Genomic DNA, 18,063 nt, shown 5'->3' with positions numbered 1-18,063 from the left:
GGCCTTCGTCGCCCGCACACGCGCGCGCGCGACGAAGTACGGCGCGCATGGCGACCAAGGAGGCGTTCGACGCCGCCGCGGAGGCGATCAAGGCCGTGCGCGAGGTGCGAGCGATGCGACGGCGCGCGACGAGGGGCGACGGCGTGGGAGGAGGAGAAGACGAACGGCGAACGCTGGATCGAAGGTTGGATCGAACGACGACGACGACGACGACGACGACGACGACGACGACGACGACGACGACGACGACGACGACGACGACGATACATCAAGCGCGGATGACTGACGAACGCCTCGAACGATGCTTTCGATGCGACGCAGACGAGCCAAGAGGAGATGCTCGAGCTGTACGCGCTCTTCAAGCAAGCGAACGTCGGCGACGTGAACACGACCCGACCGGGTATGCTCGACTTCAAGGGTAAGGCGAAGTGGGACGCGTGGAAGACCAAGGAGGGGATGTCGAAAGAGGACGCGATGACGAAGTACGTCGCGCTCGTGGGCGAGCTCAAGGCGAAGTACGGGAAGTAGACGAACCGCCTCGGGCGTCGACGCGGGCGAGCGTCTCGAGCGGTCGAGCGCGATCGACGCGCGCGACGGCGCGCGCGACGCGATCGTATCGATTGTTCGCAACGATTCGCGCGTCTCTCCACCCTCGCGTATCATTTTAATTCATTCCGCGTTCGCTCGCGCCGCGTTCGCTCGCGCCGCGCGCGACGCCGGCCGCACATCGTCGCGCGCGTCCGCGCTCGACGCTCGCGCGCATCTGCGCTTCCGAGGCATCACTATCCATAGCCTGCACCGCGCGTCGCGCCGCGCGAGCGCGTCGCAGCACGAGCGCGTCGTCGTCAACGCTTCGTTCCGTGACGACGAACGTTCAAACGAACGACGAAATTCCGCTTGTTATTCGCGGTCGTCGACGCGCGTGCGCGCCGAGCGAGGACGCGGACGGGCGAAAGGCGTGATATGTCGCACGAACGAAGCGCGAGCGGGGATAAGGTGCGATTTGCGACGCGAGAAACGACGCGAGAAACGACGCGAGAGCGACGAATTTCAAAGTGTTTCAAGGTCTAGAGCGAAAGAGACTGACCGAGGGTCGACGATGATAGATGATAGAGGCGGGTGAGAAGCTCGAGCGAGCGTACTCGCCGAGCCTGCGAAGCGGAGAGCACGCCGAGGTGGGATGTCGAGACTCGATGGAGGACGCGGTGGTGTTGGACGATAACGTACGGGTGAAGGGCGCGGAGGACGTGGTGGCGTTCTACGGCGTCTTTGATGGACACGGCGGGCGAGCCATGGCGGAGTTTTTGCGTGATAATCTCATGAAGAATGTGGTTGAGAATGATCATTTCATCTCGAATCCTGAATTGGCGCTGAAGGAGGCGTTTTATCGGACCGATGAAGACTTTTACGCCACGGCGGGACCTAGTGACACAAGCGGAAGCACGGGGCTAGCGGCGTGCGTCATCGGTGGGAAGTTGTACATCGCCAACGCCGGCGATTGTCGTGCGGTGTTGAGTCGTAAGGGGAAGGCTATCGATCTCTCCATCGATCAGAAACCTAGCTCGCAGAGCGAAATGGAGAGGATTAAAAGCGCAGGCGGTTTCGTCGAGGACGGGTACGTGAACGGACTGCTTGGCGTCTCGAGAGCGTTCGGAGACTGGCACATTGAAGGTCTCAAGGGTCGTGGAGGCAAGCCGGGTCCCTTGACGGTCGATCCTGAGATCGAGAAGACTCGATTGACGGAGGAGGACGAGTTTTTAATCCTCGCTTGTGACGGCTTGTGGGATGTTTTTAGCTCACAAAATGCCGTTGACATGGCGCGAGCAAGCCTTCGTCAGCACAACGATCCAACAAGCACGGCGAGAGAGCTCGCGTCCGAAGCACTACGAAGGCATAGTTCCGACAACGTGTCCGTCGTCATCGTGTGCTTGACTCCAGAGCCACCAAAGAAGGAAACGTTCATACGAACGTCACCGAGCTTGCTACGTTCCCTCTCCATCGACGCCATATCTCAGGTGTCGAGAGCAATGGCCGAAGATGCCAACGCACCGCCTGTACCGCAGGCATTCGCACCAAAAAGAGTGCACTCGCTGAGAGACTTGAGTCACGTTCGAAGCTGCTCGGGAGATTCAGATGACTCGCTAGCTGCCGAGATAGCTTCGCAACCAAGCGCCGAACAGGTGTCGCAAGTCTTAGAAAGCATCGCAGCTATTAACGTACAGAACAATGTGCAGACCGGAGCTCTGGGGTTGGAGCGGATGAATAGCTCGTCTGTCGGTCTCGAACCAATGAGCGAACTGGACACGCTTGATGAGGAAGAGGCGACGTAAAACCTGTGTAATACTGTTTATTTCGTACAATACAATCAAACTCCTACGTTCGCGTACTCCATGGCGACGTCACACGCCTCGAAGTATATTTGACCAAGGCGTGCCACCACCGGGGCGGATTCAGCGCCCTCTTTCAAGAGACTAGCTCGCAAATTGATTACACTATCGATGAAACGACCTGGGCGCAAATCCGTCGCATCGAACCCTCCCGCACTCTGCTTTGAGCGCGGTGTGAATCCACGCGACGTAGCCTTGAGCTTGATCTTACCGTCAGCAGCGCTTTTGAACTCCTGGTCGTGTTCTTTTCTCGTCTCGTCCAACATCTGAGCGAGCCTCGCGCGTCGCTGAGCCACAGTGTTCACAACGACCAACTCCTTGATGAGCGCGGATTCTGTCTTTGGGAGCTCGGAGGGCGCGAACGATCCCGAGACGACAATCTCGCTGTATACTCCAGTCTCATCGGCAAGCTTTGAGAGCTGTCTGGCCGTCTCGCGGACGACGATAACTTGATACAGGAGATCCCAATTCGGAACCGGCACTTGGAGCTCGAGTTCGTCGACGAGTTGCGCCGCGGCGCGCTCAATATTTTCCACGCTCACCCCAGGCACGTCGATGTCCCCCAGAACGCGACCTCCGCCCTGATGTGCGGTGCGAATCACCTCGAACCGCTCCTCGTTGCTCTTCAGCCTCGCCACGAGCTGCACCACCTGCATCTCATCCGTCAGCGCATCCGTCACCGTCGCCAGCGCCTCCTCCTTGATGGCATTCAGCAGTGACACCAGCTGCATGTCCCCACTCGACTCGCTCGCCTGCACGTACGCTCCCAGAGCTGCCAAGAACGAACCGTCCAACTCCTCTAGGTGCGACCGCACCACGCCTCGGAGCACCGCGCGCTTGTCCACCTCCGCCGCCTCCCTCGCCTCGCTCGCGCTCGCCTCGTTAAACACCTCCGTCGCCGCCTCCTCGACGAATATCCCCTCCACCGTCTCACGAATGATCGCATCGAGCAGCGCGCTCGCGGCGTCGACGCGTTTCGCCGTGTCGTCGTCGCTCGATTCGCTCGACGTCGTCGCTCGCACCACCGCCGTCGCGCCCGCGCGTCTTTTTCGAGCGACGCGCGCGCGCGCGATCGATCGCACCATCCACGGCGTCGTCGTCGCCATCCCGTCGCCGTCTCCCGCGCGCGCCGCGCCGACCCCGAGGTCGCGACGCGGCGTCACGGAAATCCCGCGTCGACGGGGTATGTGTGATGTTTTGATCGTCGTTTCGCACGTTTTATATGCGACCCCACGCCCGTGAACACCCGCGACCGGGCGATCCCCCCGCGCGCGCGCCAGAGCGACGCGCGCGCGTGGGCACGCCGCGCGCGGTCGTTGACGACCGTCGGCGTCGTCGTCTCGACGCGCGGCGCGCGGACGCCGCGGCGTTCGCTCGTCCGCGCGCGCGTCGAGACGGGCGATCGTCCACGGCGCGGACGCGAAGGAAGCGAAGGGAAGGGAGGCGTCGTGCGAACGCGCCGGCGCGCTCGGCGACGCGCGGTGACGCGCGTCGAGCGGCGGGTCGTAAAGTAGGCATTTTTACCGTCTCGTGCGCGGTCGTCGACCGACCGCGTCGACGTCGCGAGCGAGCGCGGAGGCGAGAGAGGGCGTTTCGGGCTCCCGGGTGCCCAGTCGGGGTGGTTGGTGTTCCCAGGTCGCGCGGTTGGTTGGTGTTCCCAGCGAGCGCGGAGCCTTAGTAGAGAGGGTGTTAGAGAAGAGAGAGGGGGTGGGTGAATTGAAAGGATTGTTGGACAACTGAGAGAGATGGAGGATCTGGCGCCGATAACGGCCATGGCGGCGAAGAACGTTCCGGCGCGCGTCGCTCTGGGGTTCGACGTCAAGGAAGACTCGTCACCCACGGCGGTGGTTCCGGTCTCGTCACTGTTGCGGGATGGATCGGGATCGAGCACGGAGAGTGGCGATGGGGTGGAGAGTCTCTTGAACGCCGATGAGTTAACGGTACCGAACAGAGACATTCGAATCATGCTGAAGAGTGGGTCATCCAAGCCGATGGAAGTATTGCGTTCGCACGCGGTGACTTCGCTGACGCTGGCGATGAAGCCGGAGTGGGTGTCGAAGCACCGTCACGTGTTTGCGCGATCAAGCCGGTTGTTACTCGGAGATCAAGCGCTCCCGGAGAATTTGAGCCGGGACGAAGTGTACAACAAGTTGGACAATCCGCATGAGTACAGTGAGGTGGTGATGAAGCTTGCAGATCTGCAATATATTCGCGTCAAGGCCGTGGTGAACATCAACGAAGCGGGTGACATCGACGAGCGCGAGTACTGGTTGCCTCTGAACAAATCGCAAACCATCGGAGAGATCAAGCGACTCGTCGCCACGGCTGATGATTTGGAGTCGAGCAAGGACAAGCTTCTTGACAACGTCGATATTTCGACGGGTATGAGCATGGTCTTGCGCGGTAAAGAGTTGTCTAATGAATCGACGATGGAAAGCGAAGGCTTGGAGCACAACGCGCTGGTCCACCTATTTGTCAAGAAGGGTTCCGACGTGAACGTGTCCATGCGCGGCTCAAGCAGTTTGGAGATTCATGTGAACGTAAACAAGACCGCGGATAGTCTGCGCGACCAGCTTCACATGATCAAGCCTGGTTCGGTAGATAGCGCGCAGTACACGCACGTTCGAAGTGGGAGCGTTTCCATCTTCCCGGGTCGCAGCAGCTTGCGAAGCGGGCCGCTCAGCTCGTACGGATTCTGCGAAGGAGGATCTCTCGAACTGCGTCCGTATCAGCCGCGAGTCTCACCTCGTACTTCGCCACTTACAAATTCGATGGCAATTCCATTATCATCTTCAGCGGCGGCGTACGGCGCACATTCGTTCGGCGGGCGCATGACGTCTTCATGGGGCGTGCGGGCCGCAACAAATTCGTACCGGGCCGGCAGCGCCTCGGATAACTCCACGTCTCCTCCGAGCGCGCCAATCACGCCGATAGGTAGCCCTGGTACGCTCTCTGCATCCTTTGACATGGCGAGAGAAGGATTGCTCATGGGCAAAGCTCCACAGCTTTCGCAAGGAGGCAACGGTGGTGCTTACTTTCTGAAGGGCGCAGACGGAAGAACGGCGGCCGTTTTCAAACCAGCCGACGAAGAGCCATACGCACCGAACAACCCAAGAGGACATCGAAGCAGCCACAACGGCGAGGGCATGCGTAAGGGCACGCGGGTTGGAGAGGGAGCCACACGCGAAGTGGCCGCGTACTTACTCGATCACGGTGGCTTCGCTGGAGTTCCCGCGACGTCGCTCGTCAACTTGACGGACGGCACCGAAGAGGACGAAGGCAAACTTGGGTCGCTTCAAGAATATGTTGAGAACACCGCGGAAGCTGAAGAGTACGGACCAAGCATGTTTCCAACGGAAGATGTGCACAAAATCACTGTGCTTGACATTCGCCTGGCGAACACTGACCGAAACGCCGGCAACATTCTCTGCCGAAGTGATGAAGAGGGCAACATCGTGCGCTTGATTCCGATTGACCACGGTTATGCTTTGCCTCACACTCTGGAAGACGTCTGTTTCGAGTGGGAGTTCTGGCCTCAAGCTTCAGTGGCTTATAGCGACGAGATCAAGGAATACATCGCTGCTCTCGATGCAGACGCCGACATCGAATACTTGCGTGAGAACGACATCGAGCTCCAGGCATCATCCGAGCGAGTCCTTCGTGTTTGTACTTTACTTTTGAAGGAATCGGTGAAGAGAAACTTCACCGCGGCGAACATCGCCGCCATGCTCAGTCGGACCATGCCAAACAGAAAATCAGACGTAGAAAAAATCGCCGCCCAGGCGGCGTCGACGGCCATTGCGGAGGGTCGCTCCGAACGCGGCCTCCTGGTGCACAAATCACCGGAGAACGGTTCGTTCTGGAACGATTTGGCGGGTGACGAGGTCGCGGAATCGCGTTTCATGAACCAGTTTGCCAAGCTCCTCGATGACTACCTCGAAAACTTTGAGCCCGAGGACAAGTGATTGCCTCGCCCTCTGTACCATTAAATCACCGAACTATCGAGCGCTGCTGACCGCCAGCGCGCGTGATAGTCCGCATACAACCAGTTTGTTCATCAGTTGTAAAAACAATGTCTGTTGCAAACTCACAGATTATTCCCTTCTCCGCCCACCAGGGCTTTTTCTCATCTTGTCCCTCAGTTTGTGCCTCATCTCGAGAGTCTCGTTCGCTCGCGATGCCCACGTCTTCCGCCTCCGCGTTTGAGGACATGTTCGCCTGCTCTCCCGCATCGCTCGTCAAGCTCCGTGCCCACGAGCGAGCGGAGACGAGCGACGCGTCGCCGAGGAGAGAGCTCGCGTTCAGCGATCGCGAGCTCGACGCGCGCTACGGCGCTCGTTCGTCTCCGGAAGTCGTGTCAGCGTTCGCGGATATGTTTGCATGTTCGCCGTCGTCACTGAAGAAGATGCGCCAAACGAGCGCGGCAACGGGACGAGGGGCGAACGGAGAGAGACGGAGCGCAGAGGCGGTGGCGACGACGCCGCGGGACGGAGCGGCGAGCAGAGAGAATTTGGCTTCTGCGTTCGGAGATATGTTTCTCGCATCGCCGGCGAGTTTGAAGAAGATGCAGACGGTGTCGTCGGCGGAGGGTGAGAAGGGTGGCGCGTTCAGTTGGAGTCGTCAGCTGGCGTCGCCAGTTCTCAGCGGCGAGGCGCCAAAGGAGGTAGTGAGCTTTTCGGAGATGTTCGCGAGTTCACCTGCGGATTTGGCTAAGATGCGTCGGTCTGACGTCGGGGGGTCTGAACGTGGGTCCAGTGTGGGCGTGCCGAAGGTAACAGCGAACGTGTACGAGCACGCGAGCGCGTTCTCAAGCATGTTTGCCAGTTCGCCGAGTGATTTGGCCAAGATGCGAGGTAAAAGGACATCGTCCATTTCGTACGCTGATGGAGCACACGTGACGGAGAACAGATTTCATGTCGTCGCGCCGGATTTCAAAGCCATGTTCACGAGCTCGCCGAGCGATTTGAAGAATCTTCGAAGTGCGTCTACCTCGAGAAAGTCACTCGGCGTCGAACATGACAGATTTGAAGTTACGTATTTGCTCGTCGCTCCGAGTGAGGCGGCGGCGCGAGAGAAGGTTTTGGAGATTTGTCTCGAGCAAACGGTGGAGTTACCGGCTACTCTGGTCCCTGAAGGCACTTGGATTCGAGAGCACGTCGTCGGTCGATTAGAGTCACTCTCGCATCCGAAGAGTGGACCGCATTCGAAGCGGACCGACGCATGGAACGCTGTCGTCAGCTATCACGCCGATACTACTGGTGGTGAGTTAACGCAACTCGTTAACGTTATTTTTGGCAACACGAGTATGAAGGAGAACGTCATGGTTGTCGATTTCGAGCTTCCGGAGAGTATGTTGCGAGAGTATCCTGGACCTAGATTTGGCGTCGAAGGCATCCGCCGCTTACTACGCGTGCCGGAGGGGCCGTTGGTGATGACCGCGCTGAAACCTATGGGATTGAATAGCCAAGAATTAGCCGAAATTGCGTACGGTTTCGCCAAGGGTGGGATCGACATTATCAAGGACGATCACGGCTTGGCAGACCAACCGTACAGCCCGTATGATGAGCGCATCCGTGTGTGCTCCGAGGCTGTTGCGCGTGCCAACGCCGAGACAGGGAGAAACGTCATTTATGCCCCGTGCATCAATGCCCCGGCGCACTTGATCATCTCTCGCGCGCACGCCGCGCGTCGGGCAGGCGCTGGAGCAGTTTTAATGATTCCTGGCATCACCGGTCTCGACGCCATGCGCGAGCTCGCGGCGGACTCAAGCTTCAACCTACCAATCATCGCGCACCCCGCCTTACTCGGGTGCATGCTCGGAGGCGGAAGCGCAAACAGGATCGCCGGATTTAGTCACGAGGTCTTGCTCGGGCTTTTGCCTCGGCTCGCCGGCGCGGATGCAACAGTGTTCCCATCGTTCGGCGGTCGATTTGGCTTCAGCGTAGAGGAATGCCAAGCCATCAACGCCGGCTGCACGCGACCGATGGGGAATCTTCCCGCAATTCTCCCGTCTCCGGGCGGTGGGATGACGTTGGAGAAGATCGCGCAGATGCGTGAGGTGTACGGTCCCGATTTGCTGCTTTTAATCGGTGGTTCCCTGTACTCGCACAGCGACAACTTGATCGAGGGCGCGCGACACTTCATGAAACTCGCCGGTCGAAAAGAGCTCTACGGCCCGTTCGAGCGTCCGCACGACGGTCATCGCGATCATCGCACGTGATTGTTTGCGAGTTATACGTAATATTAAACTCAGACCAACCCCAAGCGCCTACGACTCGCCATCACTGCCACGTATCCTCGCTCACGATTCCCTTCTTCTTCGCGTACCCGATCGCCGGCGACACCAGCGTCGCGAGCATGTGCACCCCCAACAGGGGTTGAAACAAAAACGGCCACAAGAACAACCACGTCCCCAAGAACGGCTCGTCGTACGAGAGCCCGTTCCCTTGACTCAGGCGCACGCCGACGCCGCACACCAGCCACGCCAGGATGAACAAAATCACAAAGAAATCATACAACAGAAACGTGTCGATCGCCTCCTTGACCTGATCCATCGCCCCCGGTTCTCCCGCGCTCGACGACGGTTCGTCTCCCATCGTTTCGCTCCTCCGTTTCGCGTACCGCGCGATGTCAGCCTCGAGTTCGGCGTTGACGTCAAACGCCCTTCGACTCGCCAGCTCACCATCGTCGTTCTCCGTCGTCGCTCTCGCGCCCCGAACGCGCGCGCGCGAGACGTCCACGCGCGCCGGGCGGCGACCTCGATCGCCGCGGCGCGTCGACCCGTCTCCGAGCGCCCGCGTGGACGAGCGAGGCGTGGACATCGCGCGCATGATGATTGGATATCTCGAGCGTCCCACTGTGACGCCCCCATCGCGCGTCGCCATCCCCGCGCGCGTCGCCGCGGACCATGTCGCGCGTCTCGGGCGGGCTCGCGATCGCGTCCGTCGTCTCGGGCGACGTCGCGACGACGCGCGTCGCCTCACGGTGGGCGCGCGCGACGAGGATGACCACGCGCGCGCGCGCGTGGACGTCGAGCTCGATCGGGACGCGACGCGCGCGCGCGGTCGATGACGCGTCGAGAGGTGCGAGACGACGCGTCGAAGCGCGAGGGGTGGACCCCGCGCTCGTGGACGCGCTCGGGGTGCGCGTGGAGACGTGGGAGCGGGTGGAGGGTGGATTATTCGGCGCGTCGCTGCTCCCGTACCTGGCGTTTTTGTACTTTTTGGGAAAGCCCGAGTCGAGGTGTCCGGAGGGGGCGCTCTTCGGGTTTAAGTTTCTCCTCGCGTTCGTGTTCGGGACCATTCCGTTCGCGATTTACGCAAAGGTGTCGCGGGATGAGATTTTGGCAAACGTGGACGTCCTACACGGGTGCGCCGAGTCGTTGCTCACGCTGACGAACGTCTTCATCGTGCTCGGCTTTAGGGAAGGATTGCGACGAGCGGGCGGGGGAGGGGGTAAAGGGGGTGGGAGGAAGACGAGTCTCGGAGACGTGGGTGCGGCGCTATTGTGCGTCGTCGTGGCGTCGAGCGTAGCGCTCGGAGCGGCGGATGCAAACGCGGCGAACGAGGCAAACGAGGCGCGCTTGATCGCGACCGCTGCGTGGGACTCCGTTTGGCCGCACGTCGAACCGGCGAACGCGCTAAGCTTACCTACGTGGGTGATTCACGTCTCGAGCCTCGTGGAATGGTTGATAGCGATGGGATTGATTTGGGAATACTCTGAAGTAATCAAGAGACCGGCGTGGAAGGGATTGACGTGGGGCATGGTGCCTTGCCACGCCTCTGGCATCGCCGCGTGCACGTTCCATTTGTTTTACAACGCGCAGCCGGCACTGAGCGGCGTCGTCGCCATGCAAGCGTTCCTGACGGTTGTCGGAAACTCGACGTGCGCGCTCGCGGCGTATCGCATTGCGAAAGAGGGAGAGCGCCTCGTGGCGTCGGGAGAGGCCGCACCCGATGACGCGGGCGACGAGGTCATCGAGATTTCCATCGGGACAGAATCGATGAAGGGATGGGAGGATCTCTCGGCGGCGTGGTCCGCGGACTCTGACGCCGTACTCTTGCTCAAACTCGCATTGGTCTCCGTCGCCGCCTCCACGGCGGTCAAATACGGCTCCCTCCTCGTCGATTTCCCCTTTGAGCCGTCGTTGTGGCTCGCATTCGCCATAATATTTATCCCCACGGGCCTCAACTGCGCTAAATGGAAAGAGCTGAGTGATAAATCCGCAAAGTAGTCCACTGTAATCTGTATACCACACGCGCGCAAAAGTTAGTTGTCCGCGTCCGGGCACTCATCACTCTCTCTCTCGCGCGCGCGCCCGTCGATTCGCCTCGCGCGAGGCGATGGAGCTTCCATCGACGTCTGAACCCGTCGAGCGCGATGGTCCGGTCGTTCGCGCGCTCCGTCGAGCACTCGGCGCTCGGGAGAACTCTGAGGAGGTTCTCGACTTCCTGCGCGCGCTCAGCGTTTCGTCGAGCGTCGCCGGCGAGGACGACCGCAAGACGTTTGGGACGACGACGACGTACGTGAATCACAGAAATCTCGGGGTGAGTATGTGCTTCGAGAACGGGACGCTGGACACGGTGCACGCGTACGGGCGGACGAACAAGGATGGGTACGTCGCGTACGCGGGCGAGCTTCCGGTGGGTGGAGTGACGATGAGGAGCACGGCTCGGGACGTCGTGAAAGCGTTAGGCGAACCGACGAGTAAGGGCGGTGCTGGGCGGATGATTTGGCTGTCTTATGAGCACTTGGGGATAAAATTTGACATTGCAGCAACAAACTGGGACGAGCCCGATGCGGAGCTCGTTTCGGTCGCCATCTGGGATCCCGACGGAGACTAAGACGTGTCTTAGTTGTGTTCGTAAGCGATGGTACCAGTCAAGTACTTGGGGTACAAGGGTGTAGAGTTATATGTAGAATCTATCTATCGACCGCTAGACGGCTGGTGGCTGTGGCTAAGGCGGCTTACTTCTTCCTACGTTTACGTCCTCCCTCTGCTCGCGTGCGCTGAGGCAACTTGTTCCCATCCTTGTCCACCTTAACGTCGTTTTGCTTGCGCTCGCTACGTTCGAGGAGTTTTTGCGCAGGATTTTTTATGTAGATTGGATCCGTCGCCATCTTGAGCTCTGGTTTCAGTTTCTTCCCGTGCCCAGAAGACGACGAAGACGAGGTTGAGGAATCGCTATCGCTATCGCTGTCGTCCTCGGCGCCACCGCCGTCCTCATCGTCATCACCGGAATCATTCATGAAGAAGTCATCATTTTCCTCCTCCCCGGCGCCCGCGTTCGCCGCCATATCCGCGCCACCCTCGTTCTCATCGGCGAGCGCCGCCTCCGCCGCCAGGTTCGCCTTGACAAGCCTTCTCAGGCGCTCTCGCTCCTTCGTCGCGTGTTCCGTATCACCGTCGCTCACCAACACGCTCACGTATTTTTCTCCTCTCGGGAAATGCGTCACGTACTCCAGATCCTCTCGCAACCTCGACAACTCTGCCTCCGCGTCGTCCCCGCCCGCTCCGCCCTCCTTCTCCCGCTCGAGCTGCGCGATCCTCCTCGTGAGCTTCACCCGCTCGAAAAACTTCACCTTGTGATACCGCGTCGACAGTTTCTTCTCTCGCTCCACCCTTTTATTATCCCGCCCTTGTCGTTCGAGCTTCTCTAACTCGCGCTGCTTCTCCTCTCGAAGCTTTTGCGGAACATTCGGTCGAGCGAGCAAGCGCGTTATCGAGCGAATCTGATTCTTCACGCTCGGACGTCTCGCCTGCGCGTGTTTACCCTTATCTCTCGGCACGAACTTACGCTTTGGAGGTGCGCCTGACATTTGAGCGCGGGCTCGGAGGGGGGCGAGGGATCGAGAGTGCGGTGCGAGTCGTTAATGGTGGCCGTGAGGTGGCGGCTGGAGAAGAGTTTTTGTTAACACGCGCACTCAGTCTGCGTCTTACATCGCGTTCTACAATCGTTCTGCTATACATCAATCGTCTAAGCTTGTCTTTCATCGCTCTTTGAATCACTGTTTGTTCAATATCCTTTTTGGTCATCCGAAGAGGGCGCGGCCGGCGAGCATCTGGGACGACCGCGAGGAGCCGCGAGACGCGCGCGGCGAGGCATTCATCTCCATGTGCAGCTTGAACGCCATTTGTTCGTCCGTCAACTCCTCCGGTTCGACAGGTCCCGACGATTCACCGTCGTCGTCGTCTGATTTCATCGCCGGCGTCGTCGAGCGCTGCTTCTTCGGCGTCGTTTGATGGCTGTTAGACGTCTTCTTCTTCTTCTCCTTGGCCAACTGAGTGAGCGACGAAGAGCTCGCGTTACTCTTCTTCCCCTTTGAACTCACCCCACCACCGCCGAAATCGCTGCGAGAATCGTCGTACAACGACGCACTCAACTCTTCGCTCGCAATTTCCAAGGCCTTTCCGAGCATTCTCGGATCTCTCAGAGCTTGCCTGACGTACGCCTCGCCCGCGATCCGCGCCTTCTTCGACCCAAGATCCACCGGCGAGTGCGCGACATCGCGCATGACGCACCCCAGACGCTTCCTCGGTGGTAGCGTGTGCACCTCCGCCGAGGCGTACAACAAATCCATCGTGTGAACGCTCCTAGATCGCCTCGCGTCTCGCTCGAATGATGAGAATTCCCGCCGTCGCCCGACCCGCGTTCGCACTCTCTCGCGCTCGGCGACGCACCACGCCCCAAGACGCTCGGTCAAACGCGTTCACTGGTGCGGTGCACGTATTGCCGCGCGTCACGAGCGTCGGATGCGGTGGACGCGCGCGTCGAAACGCCGCGGTGCGCTCGCTGGCGGCGCGGGCTTCGATCGCATTCGCTCGCGGCGGCGACGTCATAAATACCCGTAAGTTTGCGAACACCAGTTTCGTGGAGTAATAGGATTATGTTTTTCGTACATCGTGATCATATTGTGTGCATCATTAGTCCAACGGTTAGGATATAAGTTTCCCAAACTTGAGATCCGGGTTCGATTCCCGGATGATGCAACATCATGCGGTGCGTACGCACCAGTGCTTTTTGACGTGATTGTTGACATTGTGTACGCATCGCTATCTACTACGGTAGTCCATTACACTCGCATCTACATCGATAGAGAACTTTTGGCGCGCTTCGTCGGTGGACGATACCGGCGCTCGAGCTCCTCCACATTTTTGCACGTCCCGAGCGCGCGCTTCATGGCGGACGTGACGACGTCGCGAAGGGCACGGTCGCAGGGTCGGTGCGCGGCGGCGGCGGCGGTCTGGAGGTAACACACGCCCGTGTCAAAGCTGGAGACACGATGACGTTCGTGCATCGGTCTAACGTGCTGCGCACCGTCGCAAAAGCCGTGAGATTCAGCGTCGACAATGTCGCAGTGTTGTAGGTGCAAACATGATTGGAGGAAGTGCCAAAATTTGCACTCCTTCCACGCGGGCACGACCACGACAAAGGAGAGCGCAGCTCCGCGTTTCTGCGCCTCATCCAAGAGCGCACTCGCCTTCTCCACCGCCGCGAGCATGGTTTCCGGTACGAAAGGTGGATTCATCTCAAACGAGCCGGCTCGCGGTTTGAAACCATGTCCGAAGAAATTTCCAAGACTTCCGAAATATTTGTCCACATCGAAAAACGCGGAACAAAATCGGGCATACCTCGCGTTCAGAGGAGACGCAAAGCATTCACACGAGACGCCCAATCGCTCTTTCAAGACGTCAAACGCGTCCTCTCCGAGCGCAGCCTGATATCCAGCGCCGCCGAGTGACTCACCGTACCTGAGTAACAAAGCAAAGACGCAGTAGGCAAAAACTATGTACTCGCTCGAGTTGACATCTTCCGAGAGCGGCTTTCCTCGGCGGCATGTTCTACAGTACAACGCGCGAAGTTTTCCCAGATGCGTTTTCGTCACCTTCACGTACGGTTTCTTTTGATTCAATTGAAAACTCACGAACGGCCCGGTGTCTCGAATGACCACGCGCGCATCCAATCCAAACGACGGGTCTTCGCTCGCAGCCCGCCATCGAGCCGCCGCCGCCGCTGAGCGCCTAACCGCCTCGTTCGCTCCTCGCGCTGCCGCGTCGGGATCCGCGCCGTGCCTCCGTAAATCTTTCATTAACCCATCCTCCGGATCGCTTCCAGGGAGCAACGGCGCCGCGAGCGCGTCTTCATCGCCGAACGCGCTCGCCAATGCGCACCGCGCGCACCAACGCTCAAACAACAACAACGGTGACCCTTTCGCCCCCTCGATCGTCCCCTTCGTGATCGCGCTCAAGTCGCTTCGCGCGCGCTTCACCCGCGAGTGCAGCTCCAGCTCGAGCGCTGCGCGGCGTTGCGCGGCGGCGACGGTGAGCTCGTCGCCGAGGACGCTCGGGACGTCCACGCCCGAGGTCGACGCGTCGGCGTCTCCGAAGCGAACAGACGGATCCCAGACGCGGAGACGGGGAGCGGCACGCGTCGACGCCGGACGCTTCATCCCCGAGCGCTCGAACGATCCGCGCGTGGGTGTGCGGTTGTGCAGCTCACGCGACACGTCTACGACTAGGCGACTGAAGACTAAACAAGCGTGCAATAATGCTGGAATGTATAACAGGGAGGAATCATAATCCACCGGAGATGATTCTCGGCAGAATCGCAGTAGCGACACCGAGGGCGTAGTAAGCCCAGACTGGGATGTTGTTGACGTCGCGAACAGTGTCACCCTTCGACTTGCCGTCCATCATGGCTTGAAGTTTCTCAGCGTCGTCCGCCAAGGCGAGCTGTGTCTCCACCTTGTTGCTGATTTGATCGATCGTATCTTCGTCTATTTCCATGGTCGTGGCGTATCTTCGCTTGATGCGATCCAAGTCTTCGGCAACCTTGCGAGACTCCTCGAGAACTTTGCGCTCTTCACCATAGAGAGACAAGAAGTCTGCGAGCTTCTTTTCCGTCTCACCCAACTTGATACTCGTGATTTTGAGGTTCTTTTCGCTCGCCGACAATTGGCTTTTGATGCTTTGGATCTCGCTAGACTCTGCCTTCAACGTCGTGAGCTGAACTTGCAAAATTTCTGCGCGCTTCTCGGCACCCGAGACATCTGCCAGCGCTTGGCGAGTCAACTCATCGATCTCGATCTGTTGTCTCTTTTGCATGTCGACCAATTTGGCTTCGAAATCGACAGTCACGCTCGAGATTGCCGCTTGTCTCGCCTTCTTAGCGTTCTCCACAGTTTTTGCGAGTTCAGCTTGAAGCGACGAAATTTCAGCCCTCAGTCGTTCAATCTCCCCACCTTGCTGTTTCTCAAGCTCGGCCAGCCGCGACTGCGCCGCATCCCTGGCGGTCTTGAGCGTCTGAATCTCTTTTTCGACGACCTTTTGATCAACTGCACTCTTCTTCAGTGTGTTGATTTCAGCCTCGAGTTGAGCGAGAAGCTTCTTGGTCGCATCACGCTCGGCATTGGCTTTCACGATCGCTTCCGCTGAGGCCTTAGAGTCAGCGTTCGCCGCTCGCAACTGCTCGTTAGCCTCCTCAAGAGCCTTTTCAAGCTTCGACTTGTCGGACGTCATGGTGGACTCCATTTTCTGAATGATAGACTTCATCTCTGTCTGGTGTTGAGAGACAAGCGTGCTCAGCTCCTTCTCGTGCCCACTCTTGAGCTCTTCTGTGGCGTTCTTGACGAGCTTTTCGTACTCAGCGATTTGAGACTCGAACGCCTGTCGAGCCGCAGCGGATTCTTCCAAGAATAAAGCTTCTAATTTTTTCCTCTGCTCCTCCGCCGTAGCGATCGCGTTCGCTCGGGTCGTTTCAAGAGATTTTCTGTACTCGTCCTCCAGCTTGGCCCGCTGAGTCTCGGCATCTTGAAGGACCTTGGCGAGCGTGTCCTTCTCGGCCTGAAGCTGCGTCTCGAGAGCCTTGATCTTTGCTTCCAGTCCACTGGTAGCCGCGTTCGACGCCTCGTTCACAGCCAGGGTGAGTTTCTCAACTTCTGCCGCGTGTTGCAACTTGATCATCTCCATAGAAGATTCATACGTTGCGTTCGAAGCCGCCTGTGCTTCCTTGAGCTCATCAATCTGCTTCTCAAGGCCTGGTATGATACTCGCTTTCGCCAAAGCATCATCGAGCGCCTTCTCCAACTTGTTGAGATCGTTCTTTTGAAAGTCCGCGAGTTGCTTTTGCAGCGCATCCACTTCGGCTTGGGCTGCGGCCTGCTTTGCCTTCATCGCGCTCTCGGCTTCCTTCTTCGCCTTGTTCACAGACGCAACGTCGCCCTCAAGCTTGGATATCTTCGATATTAACAGAGCATCTGCACTCGAAGAAGCCTCCTTCGCGGCAGCAATCGCGTCGGCGTGCTCGGTCTTTAAATTAACGACATCTGATTCGTACTTGGACTTCGCGTCATTCAGTGACTTCCTGAGTGCGTCGACTTCAGCGTCCGAACGCTTACGCAGCTCTTCAATCTGAGCGGTGTACTTGGCTTTGAGCGCATCGATCTCCGCCTCGTCAACTTTTGAAGAATCTTGGATCAACTTGATTTTCTGAGCGTACTCAGCCTCAATCTGGGATATGCGGAGTTTCAGCGAGTCTCGCTCCTCTGTGATGACCATGACGCCCTCCTTGGCTTGCATGTCAAACAAACTCTTGAGCCTTTCGATCTCATCGTCGAAGTTCTTCTCGAGTTCAAGAATCTTGCCGGCATTTTCCGCTTCCTCGTCGGCGAGCTTCTGTTCCAGAATCTTGATTTCCTTCTGCGCAGCCGCGAGCTTCGCTTTGAGCGCTTCGAGCTCCGAGCTGAACTCGTTTCTGGTTTCGACAGTGACGGCCTTGACCTTGATCTCTGCGGAGGCAATTTCAGCTTGGAGTTTGCTGATGGTCGCCTTATACTCCACTTCCATCGCGGAGTACTTCGCCTCCAGGGCTTCAATCTCTTCCTCCGCGGCGGACGATTGCACCTCAGCGATAGCGGTTTCAAGCGCCCTCGCGGCACGAGCCTTCTCATCAGCAAGTTCGCGGGTAGCCTTCTCCCGCTCAGTGGCGAGCTTATCCTCGAGAGACTTGATCTTCACTTCGTAATCAGCCTCAATCTTCGCGATCTTTGCCTTCATGGCATCATCTTGAGACGATTCGGCATCCTTTAGCTTGGATTGCACTTCAACAATCGCCTTGGAGTGCTCGGCCTTGAGTTTATCAGTCAGCGCCTTGTGGCTTCGCTCCATGTCGTCGATTTTTGTCAACCACTTCTTTTCGGCGTCCGCTTCAGTTTCGGCAAGCGCTTTTTCTAGCGAAATCGCCGCTTGTTGCTTCAAGGTAGCGATCTCTTCATCGAAAGCCTTCGACTTGCTCTTCGCCGCAGCTTCGGCAATTTCAAAAGCATCGAGTTGCAGCTCATAATCAGAGATGATTTTCTGGGCCTTGTAAAACTCCGAGTCGAACAGACCCTTGAGAGCTTGGCGTTCGCCGTGGAACGAGCGCTTCAGGCTCGTCATCTGTCCTTCGTACTCAGATTCCATAGCCGCGCGCGTTGCCTTTTGGGTAAACTCAAGCTGCGCGACGAGCTCCTGCTTGGAGTCTTCCTTCGCGGCCTTCATCTTGCTCTTGAAGTCCTTCTCCATCTTCGCCACCTTGGCGGCGTGAGCAGCAGCGAGACGCTCCATTTTACCTTCCCAGAGCGCGTTGAGCTTTTCTTCAGTCTCAGAGGTATTAATCTTCTTGGAGTTTTCGCTTCG

At 58.5% G+C, this 18,063-nt stretch overlaps 12 protein-coding genes across 12 annotated transcripts; 6 read left to right on the top strand and 6 right to left on the bottom strand.

Annotated features, from left to right (window-relative positions):
* Nucleotides 1–47: 47 nt before the first annotated feature.
* Nucleotides 48–528, top strand: OT_ostta07g02150 (FERM/acyl-CoA-binding protein, 3-helical bundle; the record flags this gene model as incomplete). The annotated part of the gene is made up of 2 exons (XM_022983784.1): nt 48–104; nt 322–528. 2 exons carry the CDS (start codon nt 48–50, stop codon nt 526–528), a joined length of 264 nt encoding a protein of 87 aa, XP_022839416.1.
* A 435-nt stretch (nt 529–963) lies between these two features.
* OT_ostta07g02140 (Protein phosphatase 2C) lies at nt 964–2,330 on the top strand (the record flags this gene model as incomplete). The annotated part of the gene is made up of 2 exons (XM_003080238.1): nt 964–996; nt 1,107–2,330. The coding sequence occupies 2 exons, from the start codon at nt 964–966 to the stop codon at nt 2,328–2,330; spliced, it is 1,257 nt and encodes a 418-aa protein (XP_003080286.1).
* Nucleotides 2,331–2,365: 35 nt separating this feature from the next.
* On the bottom strand, nt 2,366–3,493 carry OT_ostta07g02130 (unnamed product; the record flags this gene model as incomplete). The annotated part of the gene is made up of 1 exon (XM_003080239.2): nt 2,366–3,493. The coding sequence occupies one exon, from the start codon at nt 3,491–3,493 to the stop codon at nt 2,366–2,368; it is 1,128 nt and encodes a 375-aa protein (XP_003080287.2).
* A 639-nt stretch (nt 3,494–4,132) lies between these two features.
* OT_ostta07g02120 (Ubiquitin supergroup) lies at nt 4,133–6,352 on the top strand (the record flags this gene model as incomplete). The annotated part of the gene is made up of 1 exon (XM_003080240.1): nt 4,133–6,352. One exon carries the CDS (start codon nt 4,133–4,135, stop codon nt 6,350–6,352), a length of 2,220 nt encoding a protein of 739 aa, XP_003080288.1.
* A 107-nt stretch (nt 6,353–6,459) lies between these two features.
* Nucleotides 6,460–8,607, top strand: OT_ostta07g02110 (Ribulose bisphosphate carboxylase, large subunit,ferrodoxin-like N-terminal; the record flags this gene model as incomplete). Its single annotated transcript, XM_003080241.1, has 1 exon — nt 6,460–8,607. The coding sequence occupies one exon, from the start codon at nt 6,460–6,462 to the stop codon at nt 8,605–8,607; it is 2,148 nt and encodes a 715-aa protein (XP_003080289.1).
* A 61-nt stretch (nt 8,608–8,668) lies between these two features.
* On the bottom strand, nt 8,669–9,271 carry OT_ostta07g02100 (unnamed product; the record flags this gene model as incomplete). The annotated part of the gene is made up of 1 exon (XM_003080242.2): nt 8,669–9,271. One exon carries the CDS (start codon nt 9,269–9,271, stop codon nt 8,669–8,671), a length of 603 nt encoding a protein of 200 aa, XP_003080290.2.
* Nucleotides 9,272–9,294: 23 nt separating this feature from the next.
* OT_ostta07g02090 (Uncharacterised protein family Ycf49) lies at nt 9,295–10,620 on the top strand (the record flags this gene model as incomplete). The annotated part of the gene is made up of 1 exon (XM_003080243.2): nt 9,295–10,620. The coding sequence occupies one exon, from the start codon at nt 9,295–9,297 to the stop codon at nt 10,618–10,620; it is 1,326 nt and encodes a 441-aa protein (XP_003080291.2).
* Nucleotides 10,621–10,729: 109 nt separating this feature from the next.
* On the top strand, nt 10,730–11,230 carry OT_ostta07g02080 (unnamed product; the record flags this gene model as incomplete). Its single annotated transcript, XM_003080244.1, has 1 exon — nt 10,730–11,230. One exon carries the CDS (start codon nt 10,730–10,732, stop codon nt 11,228–11,230), a length of 501 nt encoding a protein of 166 aa, XP_003080292.1.
* Nucleotides 11,231–11,354: 124 nt separating this feature from the next.
* OT_ostta07g02070 (rRNA-processing protein EFG1) lies at nt 11,355–12,206 on the bottom strand (the record flags this gene model as incomplete). The annotated part of the gene is made up of 1 exon (XM_003080245.1): nt 11,355–12,206. One exon carries the CDS (start codon nt 12,204–12,206, stop codon nt 11,355–11,357), a length of 852 nt encoding a protein of 283 aa, XP_003080293.1.
* A 213-nt stretch (nt 12,207–12,419) lies between these two features.
* On the bottom strand, nt 12,420–12,968 carry OT_ostta07g02060 (unnamed product; the record flags this gene model as incomplete). Its single annotated transcript, XM_022983783.1, has 1 exon — nt 12,420–12,968. The coding sequence occupies one exon, from the start codon at nt 12,966–12,968 to the stop codon at nt 12,420–12,422; it is 549 nt and encodes a 182-aa protein (XP_022839415.1).
* Nucleotides 12,969–13,472: 504 nt separating this feature from the next.
* On the bottom strand, nt 13,473–14,837 carry OT_ostta07g02050 (Phosphorylated CTD interacting factor 1, WW domain; the record flags this gene model as incomplete). The annotated part of the gene is made up of 1 exon (XM_003080246.2): nt 13,473–14,837. The coding sequence occupies one exon, from the start codon at nt 14,835–14,837 to the stop codon at nt 13,473–13,475; it is 1,365 nt and encodes a 454-aa protein (XP_003080294.2).
* A 124-nt stretch (nt 14,838–14,961) lies between these two features.
* OT_ostta07g02040 (unnamed product) lies at nt 14,962–17,991 on the bottom strand (the record flags this gene model as incomplete). The annotated part of the gene is made up of 1 exon (XM_022983782.1): nt 14,962–17,991. The coding sequence occupies one exon, from the start codon at nt 17,989–17,991 to the stop codon at nt 14,962–14,964; it is 3,030 nt and encodes a 1,009-aa protein (XP_022839414.1).
* Nucleotides 17,992–18,063: the final 72 nt, after the last annotated feature.

The sequence above is a fragment of the Ostreococcus tauri genome (genome assembly GCF_000214015.3).
Source record: "Ostreococcus tauri WGS project CAID00000000 data, contig chromosome 07, whole genome shotgun sequence".
NCBI lineage: Eukaryota > Viridiplantae > Chlorophyta > Mamiellophyceae > Mamiellales > Bathycoccaceae > Ostreococcus > Ostreococcus tauri.
This window is presented reverse-complemented; position numbering and strand designations above follow the sequence as displayed.